This window comes from Lepidochelys kempii, chromosome 10, assembly GCF_965140285.1.
Source record: "Lepidochelys kempii isolate rLepKem1 chromosome 10, rLepKem1.hap1, whole genome shotgun sequence".
NCBI lineage: Eukaryota > Metazoa > Chordata > Testudines > Cheloniidae > Lepidochelys > Lepidochelys kempii.
Genome location: NC_136389.1, coordinates 17,783,434 through 17,804,422, shown reverse-complemented (window position 1 = coordinate 17,804,422; position 20,989 = coordinate 17,783,434). Strand labels below are relative to the sequence as shown.

The 20,989-nt window shown below is 42.5% G+C and overlaps 1 protein-coding gene across 4 annotated transcripts in view; it reads left to right on the top strand.

Moving 5' to 3' along the window:
- Window positions 1-20,989, top strand: part of VPS35L (VPS35 endosomal protein sorting factor like) — a 120,323-nt gene that overhangs the window by 77,966 nt on the left and 21,368 nt on the right. For all 4 annotated transcript variants that reach the window (XM_073362283.2, XM_073362284.2, XM_073362282.2 and 1 more), the window contains 2 exons: window positions 10,856-10,995; window positions 18,709-18,874. In XM_073362283.2, coding sequence (XP_073218384.1) covers window positions 10,856-10,995; window positions 18,709-18,874 — 306 coding nt within the window. The remainder of the gene's footprint in view (window positions 1-10,855; window positions 10,996-18,708; window positions 18,875-20,989) is intronic.

Sequence of the window (20,989 nt, the reverse complement as noted above, 5' to 3'; positions counted from 1 at the left end):
TCATGGCTGCTCGGCAGAAGATGGTACAGTACGACTGCTAGCAGTCCGTATCGCCTGCCCGCTCACCATAAGACGGTTCAATAGGACTGACTGCAGGACTAAAGAGAATGACCTGCTCAAGTCACTCCAAATTTAGTCCCTGCGCCCATGTCTGCCCAGGTGCTCCTGATCGACCTCACAGAGGCGACCAGGAGCACCTCAGACATGACGATGACGGCTACCAGTCGTACTGTACCGTCTGCTGCCACAAGGCAAGGGGTTGCTGCTACTGTGTAGCAATGCCGTACCGCGTCTGCCAGCACCCAGGAGACATAGGGTGACGGTTACCTGAGCGGGCTCCATGCTTGCCGTGGTATGGCGTCTGCACAGGTAACTCAGGAAAAAAGGCGCGAAATGATTGTCTGCCCTTGCTTTCACGGGGGGAGGGAGGGAACGGGGGCCTGACGATATGTACCCAGAACCACCCGCGACAATGTTTTAGCCCCATCAGGCATTGGGATCTCAACCCAGAATTCCAATGGGCAGCGGAGACTGCGGGAACTGTGGGATAGCTACCCACAGTGCAACGCTCCGGAAGTCGACGCTTGCCTCGGTACTGTGGAAGCGCTCCGCCGAGTTAATGCACTTAATGCACTTAGAGCATTTTCTGTGGGGACACACATACTCGAATATATAAAACCAATTTCTAAAAAACCGACTTCTATAAATTCGACCTAATTTCGTAGTGTAGACATACCCATAGATTCTGTTTGCTTCCCTGCCACTACCTCTAAGCTCCTCATTACTTTTATTAAAGACTGAGGCAAAGTATTCATTTAGGTTTTGGGCCATTCCTAGATTATCTTTAGTCTCCAACGCATACTCTGTGCTTAGTGGTTTCACTTTTCTTTCCTTGTTTTCTTTTTATTTATATGATTATAGAACCTTTTACTATTGGTTTTAATTTTCTTTGCAATGTCCAACTCTCCTTGGCTTTTGGCAGTTCTCACTTTTTCCCTACTGTTTCTGACTTCCAAGAGGTAGCTTTCCTTACTGATCCTTTCAGTTTTCCATTACTTTCAGGCTTTATGCTTCCTCTGTATGCTATTTCAGCCAGCTACTTTGTCTCTTAAAGCCAGATAATGCTTCCCATGAAGTAAATATTGGTGATGCTGATTTCGACAGGGACAGGATTGGGGCAGGATATGTATCTCAAGAGAAAACACAGCAAGCTCAAATATATACACAACTAGTACTGATTAATGCATAGCAACAAATTTAAAGCTAGTTCCTTACTTGAATCAATGCCAGATTGATGCTGATTCACTCAAATAGCTGACACTGTATGGAATACTGTATGTGTTTAATAAAATACACTTAGTAGTAGCTCTGAGCTCAAAGTGAAATCTTGCAGCACTGAATATCTGCGATTTAGCTCTTGCTGATCTGGTTTGGCTCGACACAAAATTGGAGGGAGAGTCATAACTCTAGGATAACATGTTATTGATCTGGTAGACTACATGTTGATGCTACAGATGCAGGCATTTTGAAGACTCTATGTGTTTTTCTGAAGGTTGAGGATTTTTGTTAATGTCTCTGCATGAAAATAGAATTTAGCTGTTACCTGATTGTCACTTGCATTTAATTGTACAATCAAATTGATAGTTGCTGGATTTATTTTTATCAGTCGCTGGAAAGCATCTGCTTTCTGTAAACTATGAATTAATATGAAATATGGAGAAAGGAGTAAAAATTATCTTAATCTGCTTTTTGATAGTCTCCTTCAATACTCTTGACAACACTTCACTGCTTAGCTAAGTTATTCAGAACTGGCAAGTTATACCTACTTTGCCTATGAAGATGCAGTTTGCAGCTGCCTTCATCCTCAGAGATTCAGAACCAAAAAGTCTACTGGTCCCAGCATGGAATTACTCCACTTTAATCTGTATAACTGCTGCTTGCATCAAGATAGAGCAGGAGCAGGCAAACTTTTTGGCCTGAGGGCCACATCGGGGAATAGAAATGTATGGCAAGCCATGAATGCTCACAAAATTGGGATTGGGGTGTGGGAGGGGGTGCAGGCTCTGGGGTGGGGCTGGGGATGAGAGATTTGGGGTGCAGGAGTGTGCAGGAAGTGGGATCGAGGGGTTTGAAGAGAGGGATGGAGATCAGGGCTGGGGCAGAGGGTTGGAGCGTGGGGAGAGGTTCAGGGGGTGCAGACTCCAACTGGCGCTTACCTTAAGTGGCTCCCGGAAGCTGTGCCATGTCCCTTCTCCAGCTCCTACATGGAAGCACAGCCAGGCAGCTCTGCATGCTGCCCCATCTGCAGGCACTGTCCCTGCAGCTCCCATTTGAGCTGGAGCGGGGCCATGCCGGAGCTTCCAGGAGCCATGTGGTGCGGCCCCCGACCCAGTGCCCCAGCCGGAGTGGGGCCAAGCCGCGTGGTGTGGTCCTGACCCAGCGTCCCGGCTGGAGCGGTGCCGAGCTGTGTGGTGCAGCTCGCGGGCCGGATCCGGCCTGCAGGTCGTAGTTTGCTCACTCCTGAGATAGAGCATTGCCTGCTGGGACCTGAAGTCTCTTGATGAGCCAGTGCCTCACTAATGAAGGTGAGTAAGGCCTGTATTGTTGAACTCCATCTGCATTTGACATGAAGCCTGCAGTTTCGTCATCCATGTATGTGATCACCCATGTGGTAGTTTCTTGGCATATTCACACTGAGCTATAATGGTTATTTTTGAAAATATATGGCCTGCTTGTCCCTAGATTACACTGCTTAGTGTTTTCCAGGACAATGCTAATGGGTCAAATTGGCGCAAAGAATTCTTGTGGCCAAGCTATAAAAGGCAGTTTTCAGAAACCAATTCAGTAAATACCATGTGGGTGTTTAGATTTTTAGTCAGAATTTTTTGCGCATTGGATTCAGAGCAGTGGAGAATCTGGAGTGATGAAATTCCTTGTGTGCCTTGGAGAATGGAAGTAAGAGCTGCTTGAGAGTCATTAAATCTTAATGTGTGTTAGAAGCTTAGTTTCCAGCACATTTGGTGGAGAGTAGTTTCTGTTATGCAGAGGAAGTGCTGCAGCATTTCTACTGCAGACTGCACAGGGAGACATCTAAACAATCATGCAGTCTGTAAGCAAATAGACATTATCACTACCTTTACAATGTCCATTAATGCTCTTGTGGGCCTTTTCCTGCATTGATAGAGGCAGCTAGAGTTATTGGGACGGGTTGGGCAAAGGCCACTGATTCTGTGCTTAGAAGTTTCAGAGTAACAGCCATGTTAGTCTGTCTTTGCAAAAAGAAAAGGAGTACTTGTGGCACCTTAGAGACTAACCAATTTATCTGAGCATGAGCTTTCGTGAACTACAGCTCACTTCATCAGATGCATACCGTGGAAACTGCAGAAGTATCTGCCTTCATAGTAGCAATACAAGGTAGCCTCTGAGCTCCAGTGTTATCAGTAGCTATTTCTTTCAGGAAATTCCAGCATTTCTTCTCTCAGCTCTTTACCTTCTATTGAGCTTTCCTTATGCCTTTACTTTTACTGCTCTCCTCCTGCTTCCTGTAGCATGGAGATCTGTAGCCAAAGTCTAGAAGGGGCTGTGTAGCAAGTGGCAATATGGTGGGGGGGAAAAGACTCCCACCAGTACAACAGTTCAAGGTGAAGTCTTCTGCTTTCAGGACCTGACATGGATCTTCTTGAGTTGATGAGAAAGAGAACTATGGATTAGCCTGTTTCCCTCCAAAACTCACAAAGGCCTGAGCTAAAAAAGTTATACTTCTTGCTGACTTAGGCCCCAGGAACACAGCAGTTTGTGTGGAAGGAGAAGCGCAAGAAGTCCAGCCAAACAGGGTATGGCTGAGCACACCATTCATTCTATTTAAGAGCTTATAATCCTCCCAACCTTCTTTGGCCTGTGCAATCTACCAAGTTTGTAGGTAGTACCCCAGTGTCCCCCTGGAGGGTACTCAAATGGAATGGATGCTTTAATTAAAACTCTGCACCAAGAAGATGATCATCTAAATACCTATCGTATGTTTTCTGTGGAGCCTCCAGATGTCACTTTAGTAAGCAGAATACTGACTTGGAGGGGGTGTACATACCCCAGGTACCTTAACTGACTGACCTAACACTTCTCTATAGTGGCACGTTACCAAAACCGAATAACAAATCCTTATCAGACATGCTTCTTGTCATGGGTAGCGCTTTGGACCAAACTGAGATTAACTAGACTCTCTCTCCCTCCCTCTCTCCCCCCACATGGAGATGATGCTCTAGCCTCCTGAAAAATGGACAGCATGATTCTTAACCATAGGTCTCTTACCATTCAGTGAGTGGGTGATGATGAAACAATTTTCAGACAGTATAGGGTTGAGTGAGATTTTTATCCCTAAAGCTGCTAAATTCTTGTTTAGCTTTAGGCATAATATGTGTGAATTGAGCAATCCAACCAATTCAAGCTGTTATGTCTGACTAATTTCACTAAGGGATTGAGAAAAGGGGATATTGCATGTGGTGGTGGGGAGGTCTTCCAATTTTACTCCAAGTTCTTAATTTTGTTAGGCACATCTAAATCAAGAGTTCAAAAGTGCATATTACTGAGGTTGATCTAAAAGGTCTGGTTTTCTGCAGTTTAAATTGAGATGGAAACATGAAAAAGCAGTTTCCCTAGTGAACTGCAAAGTTTTCAAGCTCACCGCAGTTCAGATAAATGGAGGCTGTGAAGTGCCCTAAACTGATAACATTTTTTTCCTTAGAGAAAGTTGCTTCTGCATCAATATTTTATAGCTAAGCCAAGCAGTAAATGTGCCAAGGTGTGAAACTGTTTTAATAACAAGTAGCTTTGTTGAAAAGACTTTATGGCCTGAAGTGTTTTCCCCTGTAGCATTAAAATAGGCTTTCTTATTAAGAGTAATAATTAATTAGCACTTACAGGTTTTTAGATCTTCCATGGCCTTCGGAGATGTGGGATGAATATGTATTCTCCCCAATTCACATATGAAGAAGCTGAAGCAGAGAGGTTGGGGGCGTAAGGCCATCATGGAAGTTAAGGTTAGGATTAAAACTTGGGGCTCCCTGTCCTTTGATTCCCTTCTTCTCTTTCTAAGCACCGTTGTCCCAATAGGGCGACAAAGCATGTGTGAAAGAGGATTACTGATATACAAGGCTCTCTTTACTTGGGAAAAATTACTGTTGTGATGGTGGTGGAGAATTACAGTTAACTGAAGTCTCTAGAGGTGGATATTCCTTCTGATCATTGGACTTTTTTCCTGTTCTTTCAAGGATCAGTTAGTGGTTTTTCAGTACCTCTTGAGCGATTGATCTCTCTCTGCCTGTGCCTTTATAAGCATGCCGAAGCTGGTATTTCTGCCCCACTGTATATCACGACCAGTTTAGAGACTATGCAACATCCAGCTAGTGCTAGTCAGGCTGAATCTTGGAGTGACTTTCAACTAATTATAAAGGTTTAAAAATCTGGCATCCTGGAAATGGCCTGTATTGTTCTTGGTAGGAGTAAGTTCCAGGATCTTCCTCATGATTCAGTGCGTCTTCCACTTACACCTGTGTGAGCTTTTTGTTTTGTCGTTTCAAGTCCTTGTTAGAAACCCATATTTATAATCAAATCCCTTGTACAACTAGCATCGAAACAGGCTTCATCCACCTTATTACATTTCTACCTAAAAATAATTCCCATTATATGTTCCAGTTTACCAAATATTCCGTTTTTTCATCCTCCACCCTGTCTGAAAGGAGCTCTTTGTAATTCTTAGACACAAAACTACATTAGGATGAAGTTAAGGATCAGAGTGTGAAAGAGTAACATAAAGGTAAAACACATTACAGAGGTGTAACGTTCAGGGCTGTTACAAAACCTTCCTCATTTCCTGAGCTGTGTTAAAGGAGCTTAACTTCCCGCATACTTAAAGCATATGATAGTCAGATGTGCCAATATGTTGATGCAAGAGCGTGTGAGGTTGCTGTTAAACTTTTACATTAGTGCACAAGGTTGATAAAGTTTGAGGAATGAATTACTTTTCAATATCCATTGGAGATCAAAGCAAAAGCCTTTGAGGTGTTGGTGTGTTATTGACAGTGTTGTAGGAAAAATTAAGGTGGCAAAAATGGAGGAGTCTTTTAACTACTGATTCCCCTGCTTTTATTATTTTGGGTGGACGCATGTGTGTCCTGATGCAATCTTAATGATCACTAAATATAGTTTATATTTGTTAATATATCACTAGATAGGCAAACCTCATACTCTCCGTCTCTCCTTAGATGAGACTTGAGTTGTGAATTATTTTTTCATCTCCAGTGGCCTCAATTCTCAGACTGTTTTTGGCCAGCCTGAGATTTTATATCCAGCCTATCATGGATACAAAAAATAGAATTGCAAATAGATGGAAACTCACTGTCACAATTACTTTACACACCCTTACAAATTACAAGCTTTTTTACCATCACACTGATATTGTTAAAAGAAAACATCCACAAAGGAATTTCGCTTGCTTTTCTGCAGTGAAATATTGTCAAAAGTACTCAATCTTAGAGCAGGCCATTAGTTCTCTTCAGCCTGAAGGTCACTACATATGTGCAGGGGGAAGGATTTATAGATTGTGGTCAACCGGAATGAAGGAGCTGCTGTGGAAGGACAAATTCAGCGAAGCATGAAATATGTTGTGTTCAGTGCAGTGCACAAGATATTAACTACAGCCTAGGAAGACTTCATCATGATGATTTGTTGTAATGAGCACTCTGCTCTACCCTCATCTACCCTTAGCAGTGGCTCACTTTAGGAGCAGAATTAAACTCCTGGCTAATGTGGGAAACTTTTTCAAACAGAAGGAGCTTCTGCGTATTTTTATTAACAGGGTTAAAACAAACAGGATCAGAATAGAAGCTAAGAAACTGATGTTGCATGGAACAGAGCAGTATGGAGCCCATTTCCTCTAAACTGGAGCACATCATCATCTTCTTATGCCTTCCTGCGTATCTGTGATAAGTCAAAGGGGTTGGTGCATCCCTTAAACTCTACTTCGAAGCAATTGCACAATAAGATGCTTTATAAATTAGCTGTAAAGATGAGGCGTGTCCAATTCCATAGCTTCATAATTATGGTAATTTATATTCAAATGTATATATTGACACTTATTTCATGTTTAAGGGAATAATTAGCATTTCCATGATTTCATACTGTTTACCCTAATCTTACTCCAAACTGAACACTCAATGTTCCTTCCTTAAAACTCATATAGTTCAACTAGCTCTCTATAAAGGAAAAAAAGCAGAGTAGTTTTAAGAACAATTGATTTTCTGAGGACTTTTATTTTTTCCTGCAATAATGGGAATATTCTGTGTCTCAGCTGATTGATTTCATAAATTGCAACTTTTTAAGATGTTCTGGACAATGATTTAACTCCTGCTCCCTGTAAAGCAAATTTGCCTTGGAGAAGTGTAAACTTAGTGTTCAAATTAAACAACCATTTTATAATCCGTAATATGGACAGACCAGTTTAGGAACAGATGGTTACAAATGATGCTATCTCACCTGTCACTGTGCTGAGCCTGGGAGCAGCAGAAATAAAATATTGTACAAGCTTCTTTTTAAATAGGGGTATGATGGAAGGTCTAAATATAGTTGGAGCTTTCTGGGTGGGAGATGGGAAATGGAGGAAACTGATTGCTTTCCCCCCTTTCTCATTCCTCTTCTTCCTCCTCCCACAACAAAAAACAAACAAATAACCCAACTGTTTGAGCATTTCCCTAAAAATGTTGAGCCAGTAAGGAACATAGGGTTTTAAAAAGTGGCCAAGCAAACTGCACAAGAAACTAGGCAAGAAAAAAGGAAGCCATCTCTGTATTCTGTATTAATCACGTAGTTCAGCCCTTCCATAGCAGTTTTCTATTTTTAGAAACATTATCATTTTTGTCTTTAAACAAAGACTATTAGTTCTGCAAAGAAGAGCTCGAATGCGATAGGGATAAAATAGCATATTGTCACTCTAAGGAGTATCTTTCTGAGAATGGAGATGGGCTTCCTGTCCTTACCAGACACTCCAATAAGACAATCAGTATCTAAAGCAGGGGTGGGCAAACTACGGCCCGGGGGCCATATCCAGTCCTTCAGACGTTTTAATCCGGCCCTCAAGCTCCCTCCGGGGAGTGGGGTCCGTGGCTCCGTGTGGCTCCCAGAAGAAGCGGCATATTCCCCCTCCGAATCCTAGGTATAGGGGCAGCCAGGGGGCTCCACAAGCTGTCCCCACCCCAGGCACTGCCCCCGCAGCTCCCATTGGCCGGGAACCAAGGCCAATGGGAGCTGCAGGGGCAGCACCTGCGGACGGGGCAGCGCACAGAACCGCCTGGCTTCCAGGAGCTGCTTGAGGTAAGCACTGCCTGAAGACTGCACCCCAACCCTCTCCTTCACCCCAACCCCCTGCCCTAGCCCTGATCCCCCTCCTGCCCTCTCAGCCCCTCGGTCCTAGCCCAGAGCATCCTCCTGCACCCCAACCTCCTGCCCCAGTCCAGTGCCCCCTCCCACACCCTGAACTCCTCATTTCTGGCCCCACCCTGCAGCCCTCACCGTCTCCCGCACCCCAACCCCCAATTTCATGAGCATTCATGGCCCGCCATAAAATTTCCATATCCATATTTGGCCCTCGGGCCAAAAGGTTTCCCACCCCTGATCTAGGAAACTCAACCAGGAGATAGTTGCTTGTTATGGCCATTCTATAGGGAGAAGGCTCTTGTTCTCTGAAATAGTAGAACATTGAGAGTAAATCCACTCAAACTGCAGCTATCCAGGGTCAGAGTGGTGAGATGTGTATTTTGGTGCTAGTCTAAATATTGTTTGGGAAGATTTGCTCCCAGACCATTTTTTCTTTCTAAAGGAAAGGAGAGAGAGTAAACCAAGCAGACTTGGTCTGCAAGATTTCTTATTTTATTTGTGGAAGTTAGAGAAATACTACACAGATTCTCACAACGCCATTTGATAATGTGGGGTATGTGCATTTTTTAGGGACAGGACAACTGCGGAAATGATAGCAATTCATCTGTTTGTTCTAAAATGAACATCTGCTCCTGCTTTCTGTCTCTCAATAACATTCTGAGAGAGATTACTTATCTCCCATTGGGCCAACTGTGTGAATTAATAGATCTTCAAAACAAATAAAAACATCCCCTTGAAATAAATACGCAAGCTAAAAAGGAAGCATGTGGTCTGAACAATGAAAAGTTCGGAAGGTCATACAAGTGTATGCTGGAAAGAAACGAGTCATAAGAACAGCAATTTTTCTAAAGCAAATGTTTCATTGGTATTTCTCACAAACTTAGTTTTGATATCATATGGTTCTATATTTAGCAAATTTGCTTAGAGCCTCATGTGTCCAAGTTAATTTTTCCGGAGCAAGTTTCTGTCCTGGAAACGACAATACATGATATCAGTGGCATCTCTGGGTTATGAAATTTTTCCATCCTTTCTCCCTGAGTATCTGCTCTTCTCCTTCACTAGGAATCAATAGACCTGGGTTCAGATTCTCACTCTGCTGTTGACTGTCTTTCTGGCCTAGCACAAATCACTAGGGCCCAGATTTTTAAAGATATTTAGGAATTGCTGTGCCTAAATCTCATTTTCAGAAGGGATTTAGGCACTTAGGAGCCTCAGTTTCCCCATCTATAAAATCGAGACGGGGATAGCACCAATTTTGAAAAGTGCTTTGAGGTCCTTGGATAATTGACTTCAATGGGACTTAAACATGTGCTTAACTACTTTGGGGCCAAAAAGATGGTGTTAGGTAATTACTGCTTGCTAGAACACCCCAGCAAATACTGTTACAAAAGAACTTCGAAGTGGAAGTTAGGAATACTGTCTTTTCAGTACTTTTTAGAAATGTAATTGAAGAGTAGAAATTCTAGTTCATTTTATTTGGGATTACGGTGCAGTTTATTCCTAACTGTGCTTTACTATACCATTAATGGGTCCATCTTCAAACTCATGGAAACAAGTAGAAGCAAATCTAAAGAATTCCTGTAGTATGATTGTTCAGAGGAGTCCTCAGATCTTAGTAACTGGCAGCACCTCTGGTACTACTTTTTGTTTCATAATCCTGTTTTAATTAAAGAATGTAAACATTTAAGCATATTATAACAACTGCATTTACCATCTCTGATTTTCATTGGCCTCTGTAAATCACAGAAGTTAGAGATAGAAATAACTTCTTATTAGATCATTCAGTCCACTTATCTCCAGGCTAAAACAGCATTGAATATAAGAGAAGGCTGAAAATATTTATAAATTGTGTACTGTATTATGGCTGGATTTGAACTGGAGAGTCTATCCTTTTTAATCCGGTACTCTGCTAGTTTAGGTAAAGTGGAAACTAAGGATAACATTTTAAAGCCTCTTAGGCTCTTTTGGAAAATCACTTGGGTGTTTTTGAAAATTTTACTTGAGAACAACTGAGACATTTAATTACATACAGTATTGTTGTAGCCGTGTTGGTTCCAGGGTTTTAGAGAGACAAGATGAGTGAAGTAATATCTTTTATTGGACCTGCTTCCATTTGTGAGAGAGAGAAGCTTTCGAGCTACATTGAGCTCTTTCTCAGGACTGGGAAAAGATATTCAGAGGAAGAGGACCTCAGGAAGAGCTCTATGTAGCTCGAAAGCTTGTCTGTCTCCCCAGCAGAAGTTGGTCACTCCCCTTGTGACATTTAAGTATAACAAAAAGTTATAATTGTTTTTGTAGATACAGACTAACACGGCTACCTGTCTGATAGTTAATTATAACAGACACTCTAAACAATCTTTAGCTCATAGGCATGTTTGTAAATTCAACTGCTATGGTGATATTGTAACTATTTTAATGTTGTTTTTCGTAGCTGATGCTTTTTTCAAAGCTGCCGTGAGCCTGGTTCCTGAAGTGCCAAAGATGATCAATATAGATGGGAAGATGCGTCCCTCTGAACCCTTCCTCCTGGAATTCTTCTGTAACTTCTTTTCCACTTTATTAATTGTGCCAGTAAGTAACTTTAGCATGAATTGCAGTGTGAAACATTTAATCCCTAAAGTTAAAGGTGGCTATTGATATTTTAGCTTGTCTGCTTATAGACCAGACCTTGTTTTAAACTGAACATTTCTTACATGTTTTATTATAAATACTGTGTCCGTTATTTATTTTTAAATTACAATAAAAAATACTTCTGTTTTTATATATCAAAGCATATGAAAGGTAGTTGAAACACAGTGTCCAATGTTACTTGAGCACATTCAGCATAAAACCCTAATCCTGTAATTTCATCATACTGCACCCCATTCTTCAAAGGCAAAAGCCTGTGAACAGACTCTGACTCCATCAGATTGACAGTGGAAGTGCATTTGAATTGGAGACTACTGAAACCCCCAGACATTCAGATGTGGGGACCGCTAGCTTGAATGCCCAGCTGATCTTAACTGCAAGAGGAGAGGTTTTTTCAGATCGCTAGATCCAGAGCGTGTAAGTGTGTGCAGATCACTATCACCCCCTTGAATTGTATCTGGAATTGAACAATGAGCCACTGGAGTCTGGTGCACTGGTGAAATATGCTCTCTGTTGATAAAGTTGCTAAGCAGATGCGCCGCTGCATTCTGTGCCTGTCGTTTGAGTGGACTTCAAAGGTGGGTGGGTACAATGATCTAATCGGGAACTGACAAAGCCATGGATAATGGAGTCATGGCCCACGTCTGAATCAGTATAATCAGAGAAAAATAGCTGTGAACATCCTACCCAGAGCAAGTAGGGGGGTAGGGCAGGAGGCACTTCGTACCTCATGAGCCACTTGAAACAAGGAAGGATCAGACTAACACGGCTGCTACTCTGAAACCTGTCATTATGCAAGGCACTGCATTTAGCCGTATGGAGTGGAAGTCTATCAACTTCAAAAACTCGTACAGATACAGACAGACATCATCTTCCTTTCCAAATGCGAACAGGTGGACATCGTACCAAAAGGACTGAAGATAAAAAATCCATTACAATCTACATACCATACAGACTATGCTGACAGCTTGTGCCACATGCTCTCAAAGAAACTGCGGAACCACGTGATCAACATCCTCTACAGCAAACAGGGAAAGATTAAGAATGAGCTCTCAAAACTGGATATTCTCATAAAAAACCAACCTTCCACACAAACTTCCTTGTGCCTGGACTTTACAAAAACTAGACAAGCGATTTACAACACACACTTTGCTTCTCTACAGAAGAAAAAGGACACTAAACTATCTAAACTACTACATGCCACAAGAGGCCACAGCAATGGTTCCTTTAACCCACCCAGCAATATTGTCAATCTATCCAACTCTTAGGACAGATTCTTCTGCTGGGCTATCTCGGGGCCTCTCCTTCTGCCCCTCCACCCCCACGAACATGATACAGTTCTGTGGTGACCTAGAATCCTATTTTCGATGTCTCCGACTCAAGGAATATTTCCAGCACACCTCTGAACAACATACTAATCCACAGAGACCTTCCTACCAACACTACAAAAAGAAGGGTTCGAGGTGGACTCCTCCTGAAGGTCGAAACAACAGACTGGACTTCTACATAGAGTGCTTCCGCTGACGTGCACGGGCTGAAATTGTGGAAAAGCAGCATCACTTGCCCCATAACCTCAGCTGTGCAGAACACAATGCCAGCCACAGCCTCAGAAACAACTCTGACATCATTAGCAAAAAGACTGACAAAGGAGGTGCTGTCGTCGTCATGAATAGGTCGGAATATGAACAAGAGGCTGCTAGGCAGCTCTCCAACACCACTTTCTACAAGCCATTACCCTCTAATCCCACTGAGGGTTACCAAAAGAAACTACAGCATTTGCTCAAGAAACTCCCTGAAAAAGCACAAGAACAAATCCGCACAGACACACCCCTGGAACCCCGACCTGGGGCATTCTATCTACTACCAAGATCCATAAACCTGGAAATCCTGGGCGCCCCATCATCTCAGGCACTGGCACCCTGACAGCAGGATTGTCTGGTTATGTAGACTCTCTCCTCAGGCCCTACACTCCCAGCAATCTTCAAGACGCCACTAACTTCCTGAGGAAACTACAATCCATTGGTGATCTTTCTGAAAACACCATCCTGGCCACTATGGATGTAGAAGCCCTCTACACCAACATTCCACACAAAGATGGACTACAAGACATCAGGAACACTATCCCCGATAATGTCACGGCAAACCTGGTGGCTGAACTTTGTGACTTTGTCCTCACCCATAACTATTTCACATTTGGGGACAATGTATACCTTCAAATCAGCAGCACTGCTATGGGTGCCCGCATGGCCCCACAGTATGCCAATATTTTTATGGCTGACTTAGAACAACGCTTCCTCAGCTCTCGCCCCCTAATGCCACTACTCTACTTGCGTTATATTGATGACATCTTCATCATCTGGACCCATGGAAAAGAAGCCCTTGAGGAATTCCACCATGATTTCAACAATTTCCATCCCACCATCAATCTCAGCCTGGACCAGTCCACACAAGAGATCCACTTCCTGGACACTACAGTGCTAATAAGCGATGGTCACATAAACACCACCCTATACCGGAAACCTACTGACCGCTATTCCTACCTACATGCCTCCAGCTTTCACCCTGACCACACCACACGATCCATCGTCTACAGCCAAGCTCTACGATACAACCGCATTTGCTCCAACCCCTCAGACAGAGACAAACACCTACAAGATCTCTATCAAGCATTCTTACAAGTACAGTACCCACCTGCGGAAGTGAAGAAACAGATTGACAGAGCCAGAACAGTACCCAGAAGTCACCTACTACAGGACAGGCCCAACAAAGATAATAACAGAACGCTACTAGCCATCACCTTCAGCCCCCAACTAAAACCTCTCCAACGCATCATCAAGGATCGACAACCTATCCTGAAGGACGACCCATCACTCTTACAAATCTTGGGAGACAGGCCAGTCCTTGCCTACAGACAGCCCCCCAAGCTGAAGCAAATACTCACCAGCAACCACACACCACACAACAGAACCACTAACCCAGGAACCTATCCTTGCAACAAAGCCCATTGCCAACTGTGTCCACATATCTATTCAGGGACACCATCATAGGGCCTAATTTCATCAGCCACACTATCAGAGGCTCATTCACCTGCACATCTACCAATATGATATATGCCACATGTGCCAGCAATGCCCCTCTGCCATGTACATTGGTCAAAATGGACAGTCTCTACGTAAAAGAATAAATGGACACAAATCAGATGTCAAGAATTATAACATTCATAAACCAGTCGGAGAACACTTCAATCTCTCTGGTCACTCGATTACAGACCTAAAGGTCGCAATATTACAACAAAAAGACTTCAAAAACAAACTCCAACAAGAGACTGCTGAATTGGAATTAATTTGCAAACTGGATACAATTAACTTAGGCTTGAATAGAGACTGGGAGTGGATGTGTCATTACACAAAGTAAAACTATTTCCCCATGTTTATTCCCCCCCCCCCACCTCCCACTGTTCCTCAGACGTTCCTGTTAACTGCTGGAAATGGCCCACCTTGATTATCACTACAAAAGGTTTTCTCTCGCCCCCTCCCCCCCTGCTCTCCTGCTGGTAATAGCTCATCTTGAGTGATCACTCTCCTTACAGTGTGTACGATAACACCCATTGTTTCATGTTCTCTGTGTATATAAATCTCCTCACTGTATTTTCCACTTTATGCATCCGATGAAGTGAGCTGTAGCTCACGAAAGCTTATGCTCAAATAAATTGGTTAGTCTCTAAGGTGCCACTAGTACTCCTTTTCTTTTTACCCTAAGATGGTGAACTTCTTTGGGACAGGTATGTGGGTTTCATCAATATGAGGGAGGGGTCGGATACTAATTTTGCCATGCTCTCTGGTGGTTTCTCCCAGCTGGCTGAAACAATCTTTATCTGAACTAAGTCTCAACCTGTTCAGCATCATCCAGCCAGGTACTTGGGAAAATACTCTCTCTTGATGCAGTGTCAAGGATGCATTAAGCGGAGTGTCATCTGCATATAGATGGTACTGCCTCCCAAACTACATTTCTCTCACCCCCCGATAGTGTCACATCCAGTACATGCTGAGCAGGAGGAATGAGAAGAGAGTGCTGCTGCATCCTGCATTAAAAGAGCCCATTGTGTGGATAAGCAACTGCTCAATACCACTCTCTTCAGTCTCTCTAAAAGGAAGGGTTGGGGCCACTTGAACCATGAAGATCTTCATTACTCATGGATACAGCACCCATGTACTTGATTTAAGCCAGCTATGAAGAATGAGGAACCAGGGCCTCAGTGAGTGAAACTGATCCTGAACTGATAGGGTGTCAATCCAGTCTGAATTTCCAGCGTCTGTTACCTTTGTTAGATGGTCCTGGCTTTACTCATGAAGCTGGAGTGGGGGAAGATGGACATGAAAGGTTTTGCCTGCAGAAAAGCTGTTTATAGTTATTGGTGGTGCTACAGAGAAGCATATTGACTCTTTGAGTTGAAATGTCCTTCATGGGTTCAAAACTGAATATCCATCACATTTGAAAGGTCTCTGAAGAGAATCCTCAGTGCTCTCCTAGTGCATGTTTCCACACAGTACTGACATGGCACTTTATCTCAGCCTAAGGGATTTACAGAACATTCCTTATTAAGCAATAAAATGACTTGAGATATTGCGAACATCAGTGAGTATAAAGAAATAAGTAAAAGTGACCTTCTGTAGCACAGTTAGAAATATGAGCAGAAAATAAAATGAGATTCAATTTGGGGAAACTGCAGACTAATATGGTATATCTGCATATTAGGTTATTTCCCCAGTGCACAGTAGAAAGGGGAAACTTGGAAAGCAGTAATAATACCTAATTTTGCCCATCCTGTTGGTTAAACGTCTGTATTACAGAACCATCACACTTAAATTAACAGACAGTGGGTAGGATTTATGTAGATGACTGTCTCCAGATTAATTTCATTCTGTTTTACATCCACCATTTTAAAGGCTAATCAGCTGCTTAATAGTTGGCATTATGGGTGAAACATTGAGTCTGTGCCATTAATTCCTTGGCACTGATAGTTCAGTGGTCCTAAAAGCTGATGCTAAAAGCTGATGAATTTTGCCTCAAAAACTCTTGCCTCCTGGTGCCAAGAGGTTAGTGGAAAATGTGTGCATAGTTAAGTCGTTCATGATTCAGGAATTCAGCAAATTTTTAACATTCATGAGTTGTAAACTCATAAAGGTGTCATATTTACCATGTGGCTTCAGCTATTCAGGATTACTTGATAAAAACAGGATTCACTTTTTAACTTTAAATCTGTTAATGTATGAATTGCAAAGGGAAGCTTTCATACTACATCAGATTGGAAATTGTCTACAGGTTCTCTTTGGTAATGCAAAAATCATATGTGGCAGCTCAACCTTAGAAAGACTTTTTCCACATCCATTACCCTGTGTACGTATAGTAAGTTGTCTTCCCTTCTTCTGTGGTTTACAGGGTATAGAATGAAATTACAACACAAATATATTCTCTCAGTTAACTGTTTGTTTTTAATATTAAACTTAGTGTAGATACTCATCTGTCTTAGGTACAGACATAAAGTGGCTTTGCTGTGGTTGCACAGGACATCGGTGACACACATCAGGGACTTGAACCTAGGTCTCCTGAGGGCTAAGCTAGTGCTCTCCCCATTGGATCATCTTTGCTCCCACAACAGAACTAAATAAAATCCATTTTGAAGACACTGTCATCTTGGAAAGGGTGCAAGGGTTCGTAGATTGCCAGAAAAGATTGTTTCACTAAAGTGCTGTCTCTACTGAACATAATGTAGACTTGAAAAGCTCTGTTTAAGCTCAAAAGCTTGTCTCCTTCAGCAACAGAAGTTCGTCCAATGAAAGATATTACCTCACTTATGTTGTCTCTGTAATGTTACATTTTTGTAGGATCTGGATGTACAAGAGCAACAGGAAAACAATGCAAAGCTCTGACTATTATTGTCCATTGTTATGAGTTAGTTCAACCTTGGAGGCAGTATCCTTTTTAACTGGTGGTGTTTTCAAGTGGGAATAATAATTAGGAACTGCCCGTGGACATAATTTTCCTTTTTTGAAGAAGTAGACAGATTGTTACAAAACATTACAATTGCATTCCTTTCCAGGTTTTAACCCAGAGGTGTATTTTACATGCAGATATAAGAAAGTTCCTTCTAAACATTAGCAATTATTACTGAAAGATAAGAAACAATCTTAAATTAATGATAAAGACCTAACGATGAAACCTATGTAAGTGAAGAAATTCAGAAGTTCCATTTTTACTATGAAAATGATAGCACTTTAAACACTGATAGAAACCACCCATGGTTTTTATCCATAACCAGGATAAAAAACCCATTTATTAATAAGCAAGTCTCCCTTGGGGCCCATACTTAACTTACCGCTTTTGAGGCTGACATTCCTTCATTTGGGTTAAAATTGGGCTCAGAATGGAAACTAAGTTATAACCTTAAATGTGGGCCATCTAGTATCATGTCATGACTTTTGTCTTACTGGTTTTTTTTGGCCCTTCTCTCTCCCTTATTGTCTCAAAAAAAATTTCTTTCCCTCCACAGTGGAACAGGTTTTTTTTCTCCCACTTTTTCCGCTGCCCTCATTCCCCCTTCCCACTCTACCCACATGTGCAGCAATATACATGGTGCTGTCGGCCAAGCTACTTTCTTTGTTTGCTCCTTGTGCTCTGCCGGAAGCCTTGGTGTCCCCCTGCTCGAGCCATGCATTTGCGGGAGTGCATTGTATTGAATATGGAATGAGGGAGAGGAGTGGCTAGCCAGCAGTGTGTTGTGCTTCCGTTTGCAGGTGTGGCACTGAAGAGAGGTAACTTCAGAATTAAACTCACACTTGGGAAAATGGTCAGGAAGGAGCATGAAGTGTCCTGGCCTCTGGCAGTAATTGCCAATGAAAGGGAGGGCAGGCCCCACCTTTAGATCTGCCCGTGCTGAAAGAGATTTCCAGTGAGAGGCAGGGATTTCAGGGACTATAGTTTTCCCTGCTTCCATCCCCCAATGCCTCTATTCTGTCCCTGCTGTCCTCTCCTCCCCACTCACTACATTGAGGAACTCTCCTATTACCATGTGGCTATCCTAGAGGTGCTGGTATGTCACACCCAGCTCATCTTGAGGTTGGTGCAGTGTTGAAACTGCTGTTAAGAAGAATGAAGTGTTTCTGAAAGTTGGCGTGCTTATAATTATTTCTTTTAATATTAAAAGGCCATTGCCATTCTGTAGCTTTGGTGCCTTCCCAATTGTATATTTCTTCCAAGACTCATAATTACGTGAGTAATTTACTTGTTTTTGTAGTTTACTGAAATAATAAGAGTAAAAAAAAAGAATCTAACTAGAGTGTGTAATTCTGGAAGTTCAGCTGTTAAGAAGTTGACAGCTAATTTTGTTTGCCTCCCCCTCAGATTAGAAAGCAAAGGATTTCGAAGCTTGTCTGCTGTGGCTGCCTAGACCAGGTTGATTATTATGGGTCAAAAAGATGTTATAATTTTCTCTTTGAATGTGTTTTTAAATGGGTTTGCTAGGAAGCACACTTCAGAAAAGTCACTGACGGCTTTAATTCTATTGTATTTTGCTGTTACAGAGATGTTGCTGCACTTTAAAAACCAAAAACTCAAACCTCTCGCTGATTGTTAGTCTGTCTCTTGGTTGTTCTGTAGGACCATCCAGAACAGGGAGTGTTGTTTCTCGTGCGAGGACTACTCAATGTGATCCAGGATTATACGTGGGAGGATAATAGTGATGACAAAGTTCGGATTTACGCTAATGTTTTGCATCTACTCTCTGCAATGACTCAGGAGACCTATATCTACCACTTAGACAAAGGTAAACTGTGAGGGTTATTGTGGGTTCTATGTTCTACAGCATTACATCAATACAGTTCCCCATTGCATTGCATCACATCAGTGATTTGCCAGTGTAAATGCTAGCTGATTAAAATTGAAGCAATAACCTTATACAATGGATTATTCTCCTGCACATATCTGTGTACTACAGTCTAGAATGACCATGAGAGATCATTTGGGTTGCTAAGCAGGTATCCAGGCCATACTTATAATAAAACAATGTTCCACAAAGAGCATTTATACTTCATCTACTTGTTTAAAGCTTTGTTTGTGCAAATCCTAGGACTCCAAACTGGATTTTTTCAATGGGCCTCGTCAAACATTGTGTTAAGAGTCCTCCATGTATTTGTTTTGAATAATAGTATCTTATTTTGCACTTGTCAGAGAGTGGTATGTCCTCCTCTGTGCTCATGAGAACATAAGAATCCACAGATGATGCAAGTCTGTTTCAGCTCACAGTTGGAGAGTCTGGATTTTTAATGCAAGCTGTAGAGACTCATCCTTTTAGCTCTAGAAGTCCATGGTTCAGTCCCCAATGTCTGCTAAGACAGTGGCTGTTACTTTAGTACAGGGATGATCCAACTCTGTAAGGTCTCATACCAGTTCAGAAGTTCTTCAAAATGTTCTCACTGTCTTCCCTCTTTTCCCTCACCCCAAAGGATCATAGTTAAGCTAAGATTTAGTCACGGGTATTTTTAGTAAAAGTCATGGACCGGTCATGGACAATAAACAAAAATTCACAGCTTGTGACCTGTCCACGACTTTTACTATAAATACCCTGACTAAAACTTAGCAGCTCCTGGGGCCCAGGACACCACTGCTTTGATGGCTAGCCCCTGCACTGATGGCAGGGGCTGACTGCTCCCAGCCGCCCGCTGCTCTGAGGCCCCCAGGGACCTATGCTCCGAAGGTCTCCAGGGTGGTCCCGGGGACCGCTGCTCCTCCAGTGGCCCCTGAGGCCAGCCATACTGGCTGCTGCTCAGGCGGCTCCTGGGACCGCTCCAGCTGCAGCCGGTGTGGCTGTCCTGTGGGTCAGCTGCACCAGCAGCTGCAGAAATCACGGAGGTCCCGGAAAGTCACAGAATCTGTGACCTCAGTGACAGACTCGCAGCCTTAATCATTGTTGTTTATTTTTATCCTCACTATCTATTTCACCAGTAGATTCTTTAACAGTTGAATTTGTGCTTCCCAATAGATATGTTGTCATGCATGACCCTCACATACTTTATCAAAGAGGTTAAAATAATTCGCTTTCTATTAAAGTTCATCAGGTACATTAAGTGGATTCCAGTGTTTACAAAAAGGCTGAAATAGCACCTAAAAGGGCCAAGAATCCAATTTTGGGGTCTGTTCCAACGTGAAAGGACTGTGTTATAACTAACCGACCTGTCTCAGGAAAAATATAGATCATAGTCACTTACCTTTTGAGCTATAAACTCAACCCAGCACACCTTATCCTTGTGAAAAGAGGTGCTCTCAGCTGCCAGCATGAAAAGTGTCTCTAGCACACTTCTCTGTAATTATATCTCCTGAGGGAGGCTTTATGTTATCCCTCATCTTTTGCTCTGAGGAGCCTCAAGGCTTTATCTTTGACCCTCTACTCTCCTGTTTTTATTTTTCTGAGACACCTCCTGGCTAGCTTCAACCTTGGATGTTACCTCTGTGCTTTTGTAACTCCACTCCATATCCCTGGGTCTTGTATTCTGATCCCTTTTATCTCTCATTTGTTGGCCTGTCTTTGTTCTGTTGGCTCCATAACTTCCTAATGTTATGCCTGAAAGACTGTGTGCTGCTTTCTGGATAAAAGTCAGTTATGAGCCTTGTTTTTAACTCTGCCAGTTCTGGTGTAAGCTTACTGTAGTCGTGTGAATTCCAGACGCTGCTGCAGTAAAAGCAGTAGAGAGAGGTTACTAAGATAAGCTTGTTTGTTTAAAATCCAGATGTGAACTTGACCATAGCTGGGTATGCATAGGTGAAGAATTTTGTTTTGTGGACACACTTTCCCACAGCTTGGGGATTTCCTGCCAGCTGCCTTTTGTGAAGGCTTTATCTGCAGACTATTTCATACCTCCAGGATTACTGCATTGTGGCAATG